Here is a 15,735-nt window from a genome sequence, read left to right on the forward strand (position 1 = left end):
AGCCCATTATGAGTCTCACTAAGGTGGAGAGGAGCTAGCTTATATTTGGTTATGAGATAAACGTGATATTCAGGATTGAAATGTAGTCATTTGAGAGATAAGAAAAGATAGCTATTTTCTTATATTCACAAAGCAATCTTGGTCAATATATATTTGCAAATTCATTAACTGTTGAATTACGCTAAAATTTGGCCAACTAATTCAAAACATTCAATGTGCTATTTTCAACAATGGGATCATTGACTCATTTCCTAGTGTGAGAATTATTCTATTAGCACTACAACCTCTAGTTTTATTCTTTTTCATCTTCATCCTCTTTTGTAAGCTTGTTATTTTGGTGCTTTGATTGATTGTTTGCACTTATTTGGTCTAAATGACCAATGATTTTTACTCTTGCATTGATAACTTTTCTACGTTAATAATTTATAGTATTTATTATTGATTTGTACTATTTATTCTACTGTCATAAATTTGTTTATTTGCTCTTGAGATTATTGCAAGTGATGAGCATTTAGTTCCACTGTCCATAAATTATTGGGTTATATATTTCTTATCAATTTATGCTAGAAGCTCTCATGAATATAAGGTCACATGTTCAATATCATTCGTAATCTCAAACTGTTAAATGTCTCTCCCTTTCATTCTCTAAAAGAAAAAGAAAAGAAAAAAGAGGAATCCCTCGAAGACGAGGAGATCGGCATGCTTCATGTTGAATTGCTGATTTATGAGGCATAAATCTCCCCATCCTTATTTATCTACACGATTGTTTGAACTTCCGAACAGATTTTATTTTAAAGCAAGTTCGAATTGAAAAGAATATTGAAAGAGAGTGCAGAGAAGTGAACTTTAAAATCTTGACATTTTATTCATAATAAGCTAGCTTTCCCCTCTCTTCCATTATCTTCTCTTAGTGAATTTAGTTGCAGATGAAAATCAACATCAACAATGATGAGCATCTTTATGTATAACTAATAACGAAACGAATAGAAAACTGCTTATCTACAACATGCAGGAGAAATATAAAAAAGCCCTCAAAGGCGATTGCTAGAAGCATGAAGAAATTTCAGATGCTTATCGTCCCTTGTACAACGTACATACATCTTTTCTTTAGTTCTTCTCATTTTCATTTCTTCTTACCTTTTGATCTCGGAAACCACAGCTTGAAACACTTGAAATTCTCTGTAAATAGATACATGAAAGCCAGACACTGAAAAATAAAATATCTAAAACTGAAAATCCTATTAATAATAAATGCTGATTCAAGTGATTTTTTTTAATTTTGTTTTAGGGAAACTAGGTACCGACACTGCTCCAGAATAGCATTACCTAATAACCTTCGATCTCCAACCAGGACAGTAACTTCCAATAAAATAAACACGGGAAAGGCAATATCAACATGATTGAACAGAAGCAAATATTTATCATGCGCTAGCAGAAGAAACACTGTTTAGCATTATTAAGTTCAAATCCTCACTTCAGATTTGTTACAGAGAAGCAAATGGGAAGTTCAGGACAGATTTGTGCAGACTTTATCCTCTCCATTAATTGGTTGCAAAGTCACCCCATATGCAACGGTGTTGTCCATGTTCTATAAAACAAGCAGCTATAAGCTTATGGGTCAACCCACAATTATTATTAGTTTCATTATATATGCTTCTCAGGCTATTATCATAACCTCTTGCCAAAAATGCTTTTGAAGAATCGTGAATCTTCTCCTGTAGTTAGTCAAGCAGCACAAATATCCAAAAAGAATTCCAGCAATTCATCAACTTGAACAACCAATTACCAGTAGTATATCAAGATGACTTTTTATTCCAAAGATATTATAACCTTAGACTCTCAATGTCCCAAAAATTCCTCTCAAATACTTCATGGCCATTCTTTTCAGTTACAGAAATCTGTAGGTGAAACAAATTCGTCAAATCTTGCAAGACACCAATCTGTAAGTGGTGGATGTCTGAAAACATTAACAGTCACAATGTCAACAAATCCCACACCAGTGTCCAAGCAACACTAGCGCCTAGGCATGTATTAGCCTGATGCATTCAGTGAAATACCACAACGATGACACTTCAGCCTGTTCTATAATGTCAATCCAATTACAACAACCTCATCTCATTTGCAACCATGCAGTGGATGCATCCCATCAGATATGTAGATAGTGCCCGCAAGGGCAATACTTTCTTACAAGAAATGGAGAAAAGCAGTAAATGGCCTTTAATCACTGACAAACTTGTGGTGCAAACTTTAAATAGGGAGATTTCACTAACTTAATCACTGACAAACTTACCCAGGTGCCTCTTCTAAATCTTCTTTTCTTTCTTTATCTCCATCTAATTGAAAATGACGAATCCCAAGAGTCTTATAATCCCATATCATTTGAGATATTTCATCTTGAGGAAGACTCAAACCTTCTTGTTTAATGGACCTGAGCAAGTCAAAAAAGGCCTTCGGATTATCAAGTTTTATATATTCATGTAACACCTGCTCATGCTCTGGGATCCAGTTCCTTGGGAATGGAGTGTAATCACAAGAAGGAATTAGTGACATCTGTGAAAACTGAACACCTTCAATTGCATCCACCAGCCCCATCCTCAAAAGGTCAGAATATTCAGGAGCAGAATTGTTACTACTCCCTCTCAAAGGTTGACTAAGATTCCGTGAAGCTATTCCATACACCTTGGCGCGAGACTTTAGCCTATACCTAGCAGCATACAACTTAGCCAATGAGCTACGAATTACATACGCACAAAACCCAACAACTTTCTTACGGTTGTCAGCATATCTATACCAATCGGCTATGGTCTCAAGAAATTTATTCATCTGGGAGTTCGTATGAGCTTGACTTGAATACAACATAGGAGTACATGGCAATGGTTCAGGGTCTTTATCTCCCTTTACCAACTCAAGCCTCCGAAACTGGCGAATGCATTGTTGCAAACTAGCAGTCACTGAAAGCAAAGTCCCCACGCCCTTTTCACTCACTATATTGCCTCCAGAAGATGTGTAACGTAAGGTAGGATGTATCACCCTTCGACATATTATATGGTCCAAGAATTGTATTCCCCTCGTTATATGTTCGATCTCCACCTTTGAATTATCCAACCGTATCCCAAACACATCCTCAGAAAATTTAATAACTTCCTTCCTAATTTCTATGGCATCCTCCCTAGGACCTCGGATCCCAATTAGAAAATAACCTCCATATCTTATGTAATCCATCTTCCGAGTTTTTTCTTTGCCACTAGATGGAACAAACTCCGGCCAAGCAGGATTATGACAGCTATCATCAATTGAATATTTCCATATTGAATCAGACTTGCACGGTCTGAAAAACTCAATTATTAATCCTTCCATCATATGATCCAATTCATTAAGGCAAATATTAGCAATTAAAGGACTTAAAATTCCACAATGACCAAAAGAGGGTACCTTAGCAGCCTCTTCCGGAGCAAAATTGTAGAATGTCCTTAACCAATATGGGTCTGGCTTTGGCTCATTCTCATTGAGAATCTTCTTCTTGGTACCTTTCCTTTTCTTATCCTTCTTCGACTCTTCAGTTTCATCATGTGACTCACATCTCACTGGCTCTCTAAGTGCAGATTTGATCAAACCCAATACTTTTCTATCCTTAATGGCCTTTTCAAGACAACCCATTATTACATTTCTATCCACATTTTCCAAAATCTCACTCAAATTACCCTTCAAAAACCATAAATAACCTGCAAAATTACTCCGAATTGTGCGAATAACTGTGTGCGCACTTCGGCCAGGTCGAAAAGCATGTGACTTTGGAGAAAACCGAGATTCAAAAATAGGCTCTAAAATAAAAAACAACACCTCTTGGACGACCCTGTCCTGAAAACAAGGTTCACTGGACTCTAGAATTGCTTGAAGCTTGCGCTTAGACAAGGGCCTCATTAGAGGCTTGTCATTAGGGCTGCGAATGAATTGTTGGGTCTTCCTGTTCCATGCAAACTGTCCATGAACAACGGCATTCCGAAGAGAAAGCAGGTCCCTTAGAACATGAGAATGAATAGCATTTCGGGGAGGAAAGGTACCTGTCACATGGGCACAACATCGCTGGTAGGCCAAAACCCAAAGGTCGAATTTGGAGAGGAAGCCACTGAGGTTAGGGAAGGTAGTGTCTGGCAGGGAGGAGAAGGTTTTGACCCACAATGAGCTGCATATATCAATGGGATCTTCTTTGAGCAAAGAGTAAGGGTCCTGGTCTTTGTGTTCATGGCAGTTTGGGAGTTGGATTTGGTTCAAAGTTTTCAGAGATGGCTGTTGCAGTGAACCGGTGGAAAGAGAAGAAACAAAGGGAATTGAAGAAAGAGTTTTGAGAAAAGAATAACAAGGGCACTGAAGGTGTTTGATGGCTTTCCTTGGTAACATTTCTTAGGTTTGGCATTTTGGGACTTGGCGGGTCATATTATGCCATGCCATGCGGTTGTGCCCTACTTATCTGTACAAACCCTGCTCTTCATCACATGCTATGTCACCCTACTCTGCAGACCAAAAATTGAAAATCCATGAATAATAACAATAAGTATTTTTTAGATATGATAGTCTTATGGAGAAATTATTCAGTAGAGTTTTTGATAACCTAGTCATAGATTTCTTGAACTTCCATAATAATAGAGAAATTCAAACTAATAATATAGAAATAAGCTTAAACCATTTCCATAACCATGAATAGTGTGGCTTTCAGTTCCTCGACCTCATACAATACATGATGTATAAGATTTAGTTGGAAAAGAATGATTTGGACATGATTTTGAATAATAACCATCGATCAAACTCTAACAAGTATTTAGCAAAACAGGAATAATGAGAGTGCAATGACATTGACATGAAATTCAATGTTTAATCAGCCAAGGAAGGATAATTCTAGCTTTCTAAGCGTTCATAAAATGTAAATCATACTTGAGAATGTTCTAGTTATTTACAAGTGATGGTAAAACTGTTGTTAGAATAATCACAATTAGATTTCAACTATTGTAAATCCAACTAGCAATATAGACTGTGTGAGACTGCCCAGCAGAGTCCTGAGCAACTCACAAGAATTTGACACGTGTGAATGTCGTGGTCGTGCATCTTCTTGTGACATTTATATTATATCCAAATCCCATGGATCTGTGTCTCCTATTTTATAGGAAAGTCAAAAGGCTATAGCCATCATTTCAACTCAATAACTTGTAAGGTTTAATCTTTAAAATCAAATTTGCCATGCAGAATATATTCTTTTTCCCCCCTTTTTATTCCAATAAAATATTGATTTTCTTCCGGATTTTTATTTAGTACTTAAATATTTTTGACATCCATTAATAAAATAATCATGATTTCATATGTAATTTAAATAAATTTTATGCCATTAAAAGTATAATATTTAATTTCCACTTATTTAGGGGTGGGAGTAGGCTAGTACCATGTCAGGTGGCCTATGGCCCAGCCTGATTGGGGCCTAGCCTGGATATAAAACCTCTTTAAAGGCCTATTTACCTAAACAGGAAGTTTTTAAAGCCTGGCATGTAAGCCCGCATAATAATATAGCAAACAAAGAAGAGATGAAGAATGAAAATACAAAGGGAAAAGGGGGTCTTACTGCAGGTAATGAACCACAGCAATAATGAAATACAATTAAGGGCAGAGCTGAGCTTCGCAGCTGACAGGGAAAGAAGAGTGCCCACACCTGGAAGCTGTTGCAGTTTTGTCACCAGAAGCCATAAGCATGATGAGCACAATGGAAGGAGAACAGGGATAGAGAAACCACAAGCACAACAGAAGCCAGAAGGACTGAGAGCAACAATTCTTCAAATTTCACAGAACTGAAGGACCGTAATGGTGACCAAGGATGATGACTTACAGATCTGGAATAAAAGTTTGAAGGAGAAGAAGCTTTGATCAAAGGAGGTCTATGAAATGGCGTTTGAAGAAGAGCACGTGGCCACGACGTCACTCACTGCATGAGACATTCAGACTTAAAGCCAGGCTAGACCAGGACAAAAAGAAATTATAGGACAAAATAGTAATAAAATGAAATAAATTAAATATAATAAAATATATAAATATACTTAAACAGGCTAGGCCTGATACTTTAGGCCAAGCTTTAAAAAATCAAGCCTCACCTGTTTCGAAAAATAGGCCTCCAAAGAGGCTTTAGACTTAGGGATGAGAATAAACCACGCAAGTCCAAACTTTGACCAAACAAGCTTGAGCCTGTAACAGAGGCCTCAAGCCAGAGCTTGCACATAGGTTTTTTTTTTTTTTTCAAGGCTCAAGGCTGAGCCAATGATAGGCCTAGCCTAGCTTAAAGCCTTTTTAAAAGGCCTACTTCATATGTAGGCCTTTAAAAAAGCTAATGAATTTAGGCCAAAACGGCTTTAAGTAAGCTTCGAGCCTACTTTGAGTAAGCTTCAAAGCCTACATATTTTAGATTCTGAATAGACTTTGATGCTATTTAAAGCCTACATGTAATTAAAATTAAAATGAAATTAAAACCTGTGATAAATCCAAATAAAAATTATTCTAAAGAATTTCATCTAAAAACTGAGCCTTCAAAGTCCAGACAATCAGCACACTAATAATAGAATATAGAACAATACAACACAACATAATGACATCACCAATGAATGCAACAACGCAACACAATACAACTAACAAAATAAAAATCAACAGCAAGACATTGCTAGCACTAAAGGACAGCAACACCAATCAAGACTTCAATATAATCTCCTCCTGGTCAAATGGTCTTACACAATTAAAGAATGAATTGAAAATTCTAGTTACCTTGACTGACCTCTCTCAAGCCATACAAATCTATAGTTTAGTCCATATTCTTTATAATTAATCAAGTTCCACAAGGAAAGAAACTAGAACTAGGTTCAGATTGATAAAATCCACTTGTAGACAGTAATAAATTCACCTCCTCTGCTGCTGCACATCCAAAATCCAGGCCTGTGAAAGTTTAATTGGAAAACTTTTTCTCATCACTAGAAATATATACACCAAGAATATCCTAAAACAACCAGAATAATCATAAACACAGAACTTCTAAATTATAATCTACAAGACCAGGCAATCAACTGAGTGAACTCGGCAACTAATTCTCCAAAATGAAAATTATAAAACATGTTCGCCTAAAAAGAACCAAACTAATAGCACCCAAAAAGACAAGCCTCTCATATGATACTGGTAACATGTTTAAATAACAGCAAAAATTCACGATTTTAGAAGCGCCGCTGAGCACTATAAGTAAAATTTAATAACCATGGCTGGAAAGTTTTGTTTTTTATTCAAGACTAGTTCTAGTTCTCGTCAATTATCTAAATCCATGACAGAGAGATCCCTGAGGAACTCCTCAAGCACACCTGCAAAATACTATCACTAGCAGGTTTATAATTGAGTAGAAATGGGGACTGAGAAGGACCAAACTGAGCACAAGCGATCGACGGTGAGCACTCGAGGAAAGCCTGAACGAGAGCTAAGCAACAAGCCAACAACCAAGAGCAGAGCCCGACTTCGCAAGCTGAGTTTGGGCACCGCGGAGAAGATGAAGGAGAAGGTCTGCGCTCGACTGATTGGCGACGGAGGAGAGCACGACTTCACGAGCACAGCACCAAGGGTCGACTGATCGAAGATTGAAGAAGAAGACCTGAGATGGGGATGGGGCTGCCACGGTGAGGGCCAGCGAGGCGAAGCGTGACTGGCTTGAACGGAATCAGCCAACCTGGGTAGGATCTGGGAACGAAAACAGTAGGAAAAAAAAAAACAGTAAAAAAATAAATAAATAAATAAATAAATAAATATATATATATATATATTGCTTTCATTTTAAACTATAAAATACTTTAAAAAAATTTATTTGAAAATAAAAAATATTTTAAATAAATTAAATTTTTTTAAATATATTAATTTTAATATTATTTTTTTTCTCTTTATCATTAATTTTTATTTTTTTAATATATTAAATGATGAATGATTTTAAAAATTTATATTTTAATTTTAAAAAAATAAAATTATTAAATATATTTAATAAAATTTATTAATATATAAATTTTTTAAAAAAATATTTTATAATTTAAAATAAAAAGAGTAATATATCATTACATCAAAACTGACCTACAACTTTGCCAAATCAAGGCTTAGCTAATTTAGACATATATATAAACACACACACACACACGAATGCGCACATATATGAGCCCCTGCAAGAGGCTTTCAAGCCTGTACATGCAAGGCATAAGCTGTCAGGGCTAATATAAAAATCAAATAGGATCTAGAATAATAAATTAATAATAATTAAATTTTTAATAAAATTTTTTATAAAATAAATTATGAATATTAGTTGAAACAATTATAAATAAAATTTTATGTCTGATATTTTTAATTAATTTTTTTAAAAAAATTATTAAAGACTTAACTATCATTAAAGTTTTTAATCTAACTATCATTTTTCCTAATATATTATCACCACTATTTGTTTATTTACAAGCATATTTCTTTCATATTTTGTTACTTTTTTATTTTGCCAAAGTAGGGAAAAAAACTAAAAAATATTATGTATAATTATTTTAATAAAATAGATAATTCTTCAACAATCTATTTCACCACTTTGTGTATGCTTTTCATAATAATGATTCAAGCATATTTTTTTTATCATTTTTTGTTTTCAAAACTAGTTTTAACAAACCCACAATTACTAATCAAGAAGAATTTAATTTATAACTCATAAAATAAAGATCAAATCCCACTCCTAATATGCCATCTCATTGGTGGGCAATTTTTAAGTGTTCTTTAAATTTAGAAGTAGTCATCATGACCTAACTTAAAATTTTTATTGTCCAAAAAACTAGTTTTGAAAATTACTCTACGAAATTATTTAAAAAAATAGATATCGGAATCAAAAAGCCTGGTGTCTATTTTCAAAACAGTTTTTTGTTATTTCCAACACTGTTCTTGTTTGTTTGTTTTTAAAAACAAAAAAGTATAAGAGCCTGTTTGTTTACTATTCTTAAAAATTATTTTTTTATTTTAATGATTTTTTAATTTTTGTTTTGAAAACAGCTTTAAATTTTTTTGTTTTTAAATACAAGAAAATGAAACCAAAACAATTTTTGGCTATTTCTGTTTCTTTTCTTTTCTTTTTTTTTTAACAGAGAAAAAGCAGGAAACAAGAAATGAGAATTATCCTTGTTAATGGCAAACGTTGTATTCTTGCCCCGATAAAAAAGAATCACGCATCTTATAAATTTATAAAACTATTTTTGGATTACTATTACCAAACAAGTTCTTTTTGTTCTCAAAAACAGTTTTTAAAATTGTTTTACAAAACAACTTTTGAAAACAAAAAATAAAACAACAACTAAACAAGCCTTTAATATCTCAAAGCTATTTTCATTTTATTTTTTATTTTCAAAATACATTATATTTAATTATTAAAAATTACATTTACTTTGACTAATAATTATCATAAGCCACAACCATTAACTATCCATAACCATCACTATCAATCAATTTATTAATTATAAAATTGTTTTTAAATTAATACAAACAAACAGATTTTTTTTTACTTTGTTTTGAAAATTAATTTTAAAAAATACATTGTAAAAAAGTTTTTAAAAACAAAAATTACAAATAGAAACCAAACAGGTCCAATAATCATGGGCTTGTCTTGCTTCCACCATCAGTTTCATCCGTTTGAATACAAGATAATTTGTTTCAAATCTCGGCTAGAAAAGAAAAAAAAAAGAAAAAAAAATGTTACTGCCGATTATCCTTGAAATTAAAGAGTGCAGACTTTCTTTAAAAAAAAAAAAAAGCAGTGTAGAATCTTAGCCCTAGCTGAACAAATGCTTACAGAGATACACATATAAAAGTTAATGGATATTATGAGCAAACCTGGGTATAACTCAACCCAAAGAACCTAGTCCACTTAAAAACTGTAGCTAGGAGTTTGAAAAATGTTGCCTATATGTTTAGGCAATATTTTTAAACTGTTGCCTCTACTGGCACAGCCAACTATTGCTTATAAGCTCAAATAAGCTGAAATTGTTGCCTATAACTGCTTACAATTCACAAATGTTGCTTAAAATGTTGCCTATATATTTAGGCAACATTTTTGAACTGTTGCCTATACTAACATAATCAAAAGTCTATGGCAACAGTTTACTCAATCTATGGCCACATTTCTTAAAATTCGTTGCCTATAATGTGAAAATAAGCTATGGTTATGATCAAAGTATAAATTACAATTTTAAAATGTTGCTTAAAATTGTTACAATTCACAACTGTAATTAAAGCTCAAATAAGCAATAGTTTTAAATTGTAAGTGTGATCATATATAGAGTACAATTGAGAACTTTTGCTTAAAGAAATATCAATCACAACAATTTCTAAATGTAGTCTGACTTTGTCAAATGTAAGAAGATCAATTTCCATGATAAATAAATTATATATCTAACAATTACATAATTCAAGAAGCATTATGAAATGATATTGTAATATATTCAATAATTGTAGTTACAGAGACTTTTGAGCATGAATCCATAGGTACACAAAAGCCAAGAAAGACAACTTGATTCGTTCAAATAGATATAACAAGGTTAGTATGATCACAATAAAAAAAATACGATGAAAACAAGTCTCTATATATCAAAATAAATGGAACTCTTCTTTGATATCTCTTCAACCATCTTGAAGGAGCTCCTCATTTGAATCTCTTTCATTAGAATCACCTTCCTGCATAGAAAATAAAATAAAATTTTATATCAAATAAAAATCATGCCTCATGATATAGAAAAAATTAAGCTTAGATAACAAATACCCAAATAAATTTTGTATCAATTACAGCACAATCCAATCAATATGTTCAACCTTTGACCAAAGGAAATAGCTCATATTTACCAAAAAGGATTTAATAGTTTCAATTTCAAGTAGGAAGAACAAGGGTGTTCAAATAGCTCATATCAATTACAGAATTATAGTGTTACATAGTTTCTATAATTATTATGAATAAGGAGGGATGATTACGATTACAAATACAATCACAATTAATTTGGAATAGTGGAGCATAGCATTGTAGGCACATGAAAAATATCAAAGAAAGATGAGATAAGAAGTGAGTCTAAAGATGAGTAATTGAATACCTATAAACCTTGAAGAAAGGAAATTGTAGAGATACAAAAAAACATTTAACAATGAGAGTTCAAGCTCTGTTAAGTCAATACAATATGAAGATTAAAGTGATACGCTCAAGATAATTTAAAAAAATATCAAAAATTCTCCAAAGCCACATCAATATTTACAGGAGAATTCAAATTTTGAATAGTAATCACAGTATTATGAAGACAAGACAAATGGATATTGTCGCACCCAAAAAAAAATGCGACGCGGATGGCGCGCAAGCGGAGGTCCTGGCCTTCGTGGCGGGAATCAAACGGAACGAGGAGTCGCCACCAATATTTTGAGATAAATCTCAAAAAATTGTTTAATGAAGGATAAGGGTAGTCTGCGAAATCAGAGAATAGGTTTGGGAGTCGGTTGAGTGTGGGGAAGGTGTTAGGCACTTCGCAATACCCGTTCATCAGAACAGTTACCTGAAGTTTGTTGTGCTCTATTAATATGGTTTATAATTATTTTAATTATCCCTTTTATATTCATGTGTTTGATAAAAATGATAAGAATTATGTGAGAAATGTTTATTTATTTACAAGGGAGGACGAGCTCGACTTAGAATTTGACTCTGAGACCTACGTACTCTGTGATGGGGATTAAAGTTCATGTAGTTCGGGCTTAAAAGTTTGTTAGCAAAAATATTTTTTTTGAAGAGAAATTAATTAGAAATAATTCATCATTTTGCAAATAAAATAATTTCTAAAATTTTAATATGTGTGTTTTAAATTACAAAAGGTAATATAATTTTAACTATTTTCTCCATTTTTGAATTTTTGGAATAAAGAAAGGAAATGGTTTAAAATTATTTTTCTTTATGTTTTATGATTGAAAATTTTAATCGCAGTATCTACAGAACCTTATTGATTTATAAGGTAATACAATTACTCTAAATATCTGCGGAGATTCTAAAATTTCACACCATAAAAGAGTTTGGTAATTTAATTTATTTATTTTTATGTGTTAATAATAGTTTGCTTAAGTATGTATATTATGATTTATAGGCTCTTAATTATCATACCTGCAAAGTCTTATTAACTTATACGATAATATGATTTATCCTAAATATTTGTGGAGATTCTAAAATCTCACACGATAAAGAAATTAAATTTATTTAAATACATCCTTAATTTGATTAATTTAATATATAATATATATATATATATATTAAAAATTTAATCGTTATATCTGTAGAGTCTTATTGACTCATACGACAATACGATTATCTTAAAAGTCTACAGAGATTCAAAAATCTCACGTGACTAAAAGATATAATTGGTAAATATGATTACAATTTAAATACGTTAATTTAATTAATTAATTTTTCTAAATTATGTATTATATCATTATTTATAAAAATTATTTATTTATTATAAAAATTGATAATCAATACATTTGTGAGAACTTATTATCCCCACGATGGTGTGATTAATTTAAGTCTCTATAAAAATTCTTGAAATCTCGCATGAGACTTAAATAAATTATTAATTTGGAGAAGGAGAGTTAATTTTAATATATAAGTTTTGCTCTCATATCTGTGAAATCTTATTGATTTACACGACATGAGATTATCCTGAATATCTGCATAGATTCAAAGTCTCACACGATAAAAGGATTAAATAATATTACTTTGAATATATTTTAATATGTAATTATATAACACATATCTTTTAATATAGAAATCCTAATCGTTATACCTGCGAAACCTTATTGACTCACACGGTAATACGATTATCTTAAAGGTCTACGGATTTTCAAAAATCTCACATGACCAAAAGATATAATGGGTAAATATAATTATAATTTAAATTCATTAATTTAATTAATTAAAATTATAAAAAAATTTATTTTATTTACTAAATTCATTTATTTATTTACCATAAAAATTGTGAACCACGATATTTGCGAGGATTTATTATCCTACACGATAATGTGATTAATTTAAATTCTACGAAGATTCTTGAAATCTCACATAAGACTTAAATATTTAGTATAAAGAGACTTAATTTTAATGGTGAGCCATTAGAACCCATCTTTAGTATACAAGTCGGACCTTTATACCTGTGAAATCTTATTGATTTACACGATATGAGATCATTTTAAATGCCTGCGAAAATTCTTAAAATTTCACACGACAAATAAGTAACAAACAAATATATACTCTCTTATTTTTATTGGATCTCAATTACAAAATGCAAAATTCATCCAAAAAAAAATTGGAACTCCTTTCCAATAGTAACATAATTAGCATGCAAATAAATAAGAAAATAAAAATGACTAGTAGCTTTGGCATTTAGAAGAACTAACTTATAAACATACTGATTTCTGATATTTGAAGCAAAATATACTCAAAAGTTTGCGAAGTAAATTAACAACTAACAAGTTTTATAACTAAAGAGATCTAAGATAGAAATCTTATCGTTAATTCAGACCACAACCTTCGAAGATCAGGGTAAGAATCAATGCTTTTGCTATGAGTCTAAGGGTTGACTATGCTTATCATATCCACACCATAGTCTCCTAAGTTGTCATGCTCTCAGTTTTTGCTTCTCCCTTTCCAAATCTCTTTTGCTCTGTTTGTTTCATTTTTTTTCTCGTCCAGCTTTCTTCTTCTTTTTCTACTCGTCCTTGCTCACTCCATGCTCTGCTCTCTCATTCTCCTCGGTCTCTCTCTTCTCTGAGTTTTCTCGTCTAGTTGAAGGTCCTATGACCAGCCTCCTTTGCTTTTTTCTCCTCGTGCTCTCTTATTCTTGGTCTTTCTACTCTGTTTTCTATCTCTCTTTTTTCCTCTCTTGTCCATTTTTCTCTTCTCCTTTTGTCTCAGGACTCTCTTTTTTTCTGTGCATGCGGTGTTTCCTTCATGCTCTGTTCTTCCCAGTTTCCTCCTCATCTTTCACTCTCCATCTCCTTCTCCTTCTCCATCCTCTCTCAGACTCTCTCCTTTGTCTTATTTTTTATTTTTTAGTTTCTCATCTACTCTCGGTTTCTCTCTTCTTCTTGTTTTTTATTTTTCAATTTCTCCTCTATTCTCGGTTTCTTTCTTCTTCTTGTTTTTTGTTTTTCAATTTTCCTTTCTGCATTTCATCCGTGCTTTATTTTTCTAGCATGTTTTCCGTGCATGTGTGTGCTTGCCTCAACGTGTACGCCTGGTCTTCTATTATCGTCTGTTGCTCTCTTTCTGCGTGTGTTTCGCGTGTAATCTGTGTGCGTGTCCAGTCTTTTCTTTTGCCTACTCTTTGCTCTCTAGTTTTGTGTGTGGCTTCTTTTTTTTTCTGTGTGTTTTCCTCTTTTCATTCTCTCTGTTTTTCATTTACCCTCTTTTGCTTTTTGCTTTTGCATTTGGTCCGAGTATATTCTCTCTATATCTAATTTCTTTTTCTGCTCTACTGTCTGCTTTCCTTCGTATCTTCTCTTCATGCATGCGTTCTATGCATGGCTCCATTTGCTTTCTGCTTTCTAAGGGTGCGTGCGTTCTGTGTCTTCTTTTCTCTTCTGCCTTCTTTGTACTTACATGTCTTGCATTCCTTTAACCATTTTTTTAATTAATTAGATTAAGGGAGAGAAAAAAAAATCTAATTTTTTTAAAATATATATATATATATATATATTCAAATGGTAAACAAAAAGATTTAAAGAGAGAAATTTAAAAATAGTTGAGTCTCAAAAAATTGATTTCCAATATCTTTGAATGGTTGGGATAATTTGAGAGAGATTTTTTTAAAAATTTAAGCAAGATTTTTTTAAAAAATATAATCCTAAAAAGGATTAAATTTCATTTTTGTATTTTTTTTATATTTTTTGATTATTTATTATTAAATTAAAAAAATGCGCAGACAAAATACTGTGTTCAAAGATATGTAAACACAATGGACTCATCGTACAATTATGCTTACCTTTCTAAGATTTGGAACATGTGTCAATGTAGAAGAATGTGTATGTGGTTGTCCTCTCACTTTTTGTCCACTATTGGTATCTCTAAGAGATAATTTCAACAAATGTTCCAATGATTCCATATTTACTTGAGGATCGTAATGTTGCACAAAGGCCTTAAAAGCATTTTGTAATTGATAAACTTATCTTGCATGCCTTTCATTTCATCTTTAAATGAAGTCATCTCTTCTGCATGTGCTTTCTTGATAGCAGTAATCTCTTCATTTCACTTTAAGAGTATTTGTGTGACCCTTCTCCCACAAGGCACTGCACCAAGATGGTCCTTTCCAAACACAACTTGAAAAGGTTTGACATTACTTTCATCATTGTTCTCAACCATGCCTTAAAGTTATGACAGATACAAAATTAAATTAGAAGTTATATAGCAATATGAACAATATCACTTGAATACATTAGTTGAAGAACAATTTTTAACTTACAATTACGCAATCAGTTTCCTCATCTAATTGCTTTCCTTTATTGCCTCTTCTAGTTTCAACAAATATTATTACTTGGCTAGGCTCTCTATTGTCATTGACACGCTAAAAATAATTTAATTATAAGCAATGGCATGATATAACTTTATGCTTTCAAGCATAAATTTGGAGGGTAATCATAAATTGTCAATAC

General features: G+C 32.2%; 1 protein-coding gene across 11 annotated transcripts; it reads right to left on the reverse strand.

Moving 5' to 3' along the window:
• Window positions 1-1,400: 1,400 nt before the first annotated feature.
• Window positions 1,401-7,730, reverse strand: LOC129313418 (nuclear intron maturase 1, mitochondrial). 11 transcript variants are annotated; one of them, XM_054956492.1, is made up of 5 exons: window positions 7,438-7,730; window positions 6,929-6,960; window positions 5,870-5,965; window positions 5,609-5,702; window positions 1,401-4,511 (listed from the first exon to the last, which is right to left on the reverse strand). In XM_054956492.1, the coding sequence occupies exon 5, from the start codon at window positions 4,396-4,398 to the stop codon at window positions 2,287-2,289; it is 2,112 nt and encodes a 703-aa protein (XP_054812467.1). In that variant the 5' UTR covers window positions 4,399-4,511; window positions 5,609-5,702; window positions 5,870-5,965; window positions 6,929-6,960; window positions 7,438-7,730; the 3' UTR covers window positions 1,401-2,286. The 11 variants fall into 11 exon arrangements, with proteins under 11 accessions (XP_054812467.1, XP_054812463.1, XP_054812464.1 ...); XM_054956488.1 differs by lacking the exon at window positions 6,929-6,960; XM_054956489.1 differs by having other exon boundaries at window positions 5,609-5,965; window positions 6,132-6,960.
• Between the last annotated feature and the right edge of the window lie 8,005 nt (window positions 7,731-15,735).

The sequence above is a fragment of the Prosopis cineraria genome, unplaced genomic scaffold, assembly GCF_029017545.1.
Source record: "Prosopis cineraria cultivar Desert tree isolate PC_DT_omini unplaced genomic scaffold, ASM2901754v1 PC6, whole genome shotgun sequence".
Lineage (NCBI taxonomy): Eukaryota > Viridiplantae > Streptophyta > Magnoliopsida > Fabales > Fabaceae > Prosopis > Prosopis cineraria.

Coding starts and splice junctions, on each gene's coding strand:
- LOC129313418 (XM_054956498.1), bottom strand. CDS start 4,398: ATGTTACCAAGGAAAGCCATCAAACACCTTCAGTGCCCTTGTTATTCT.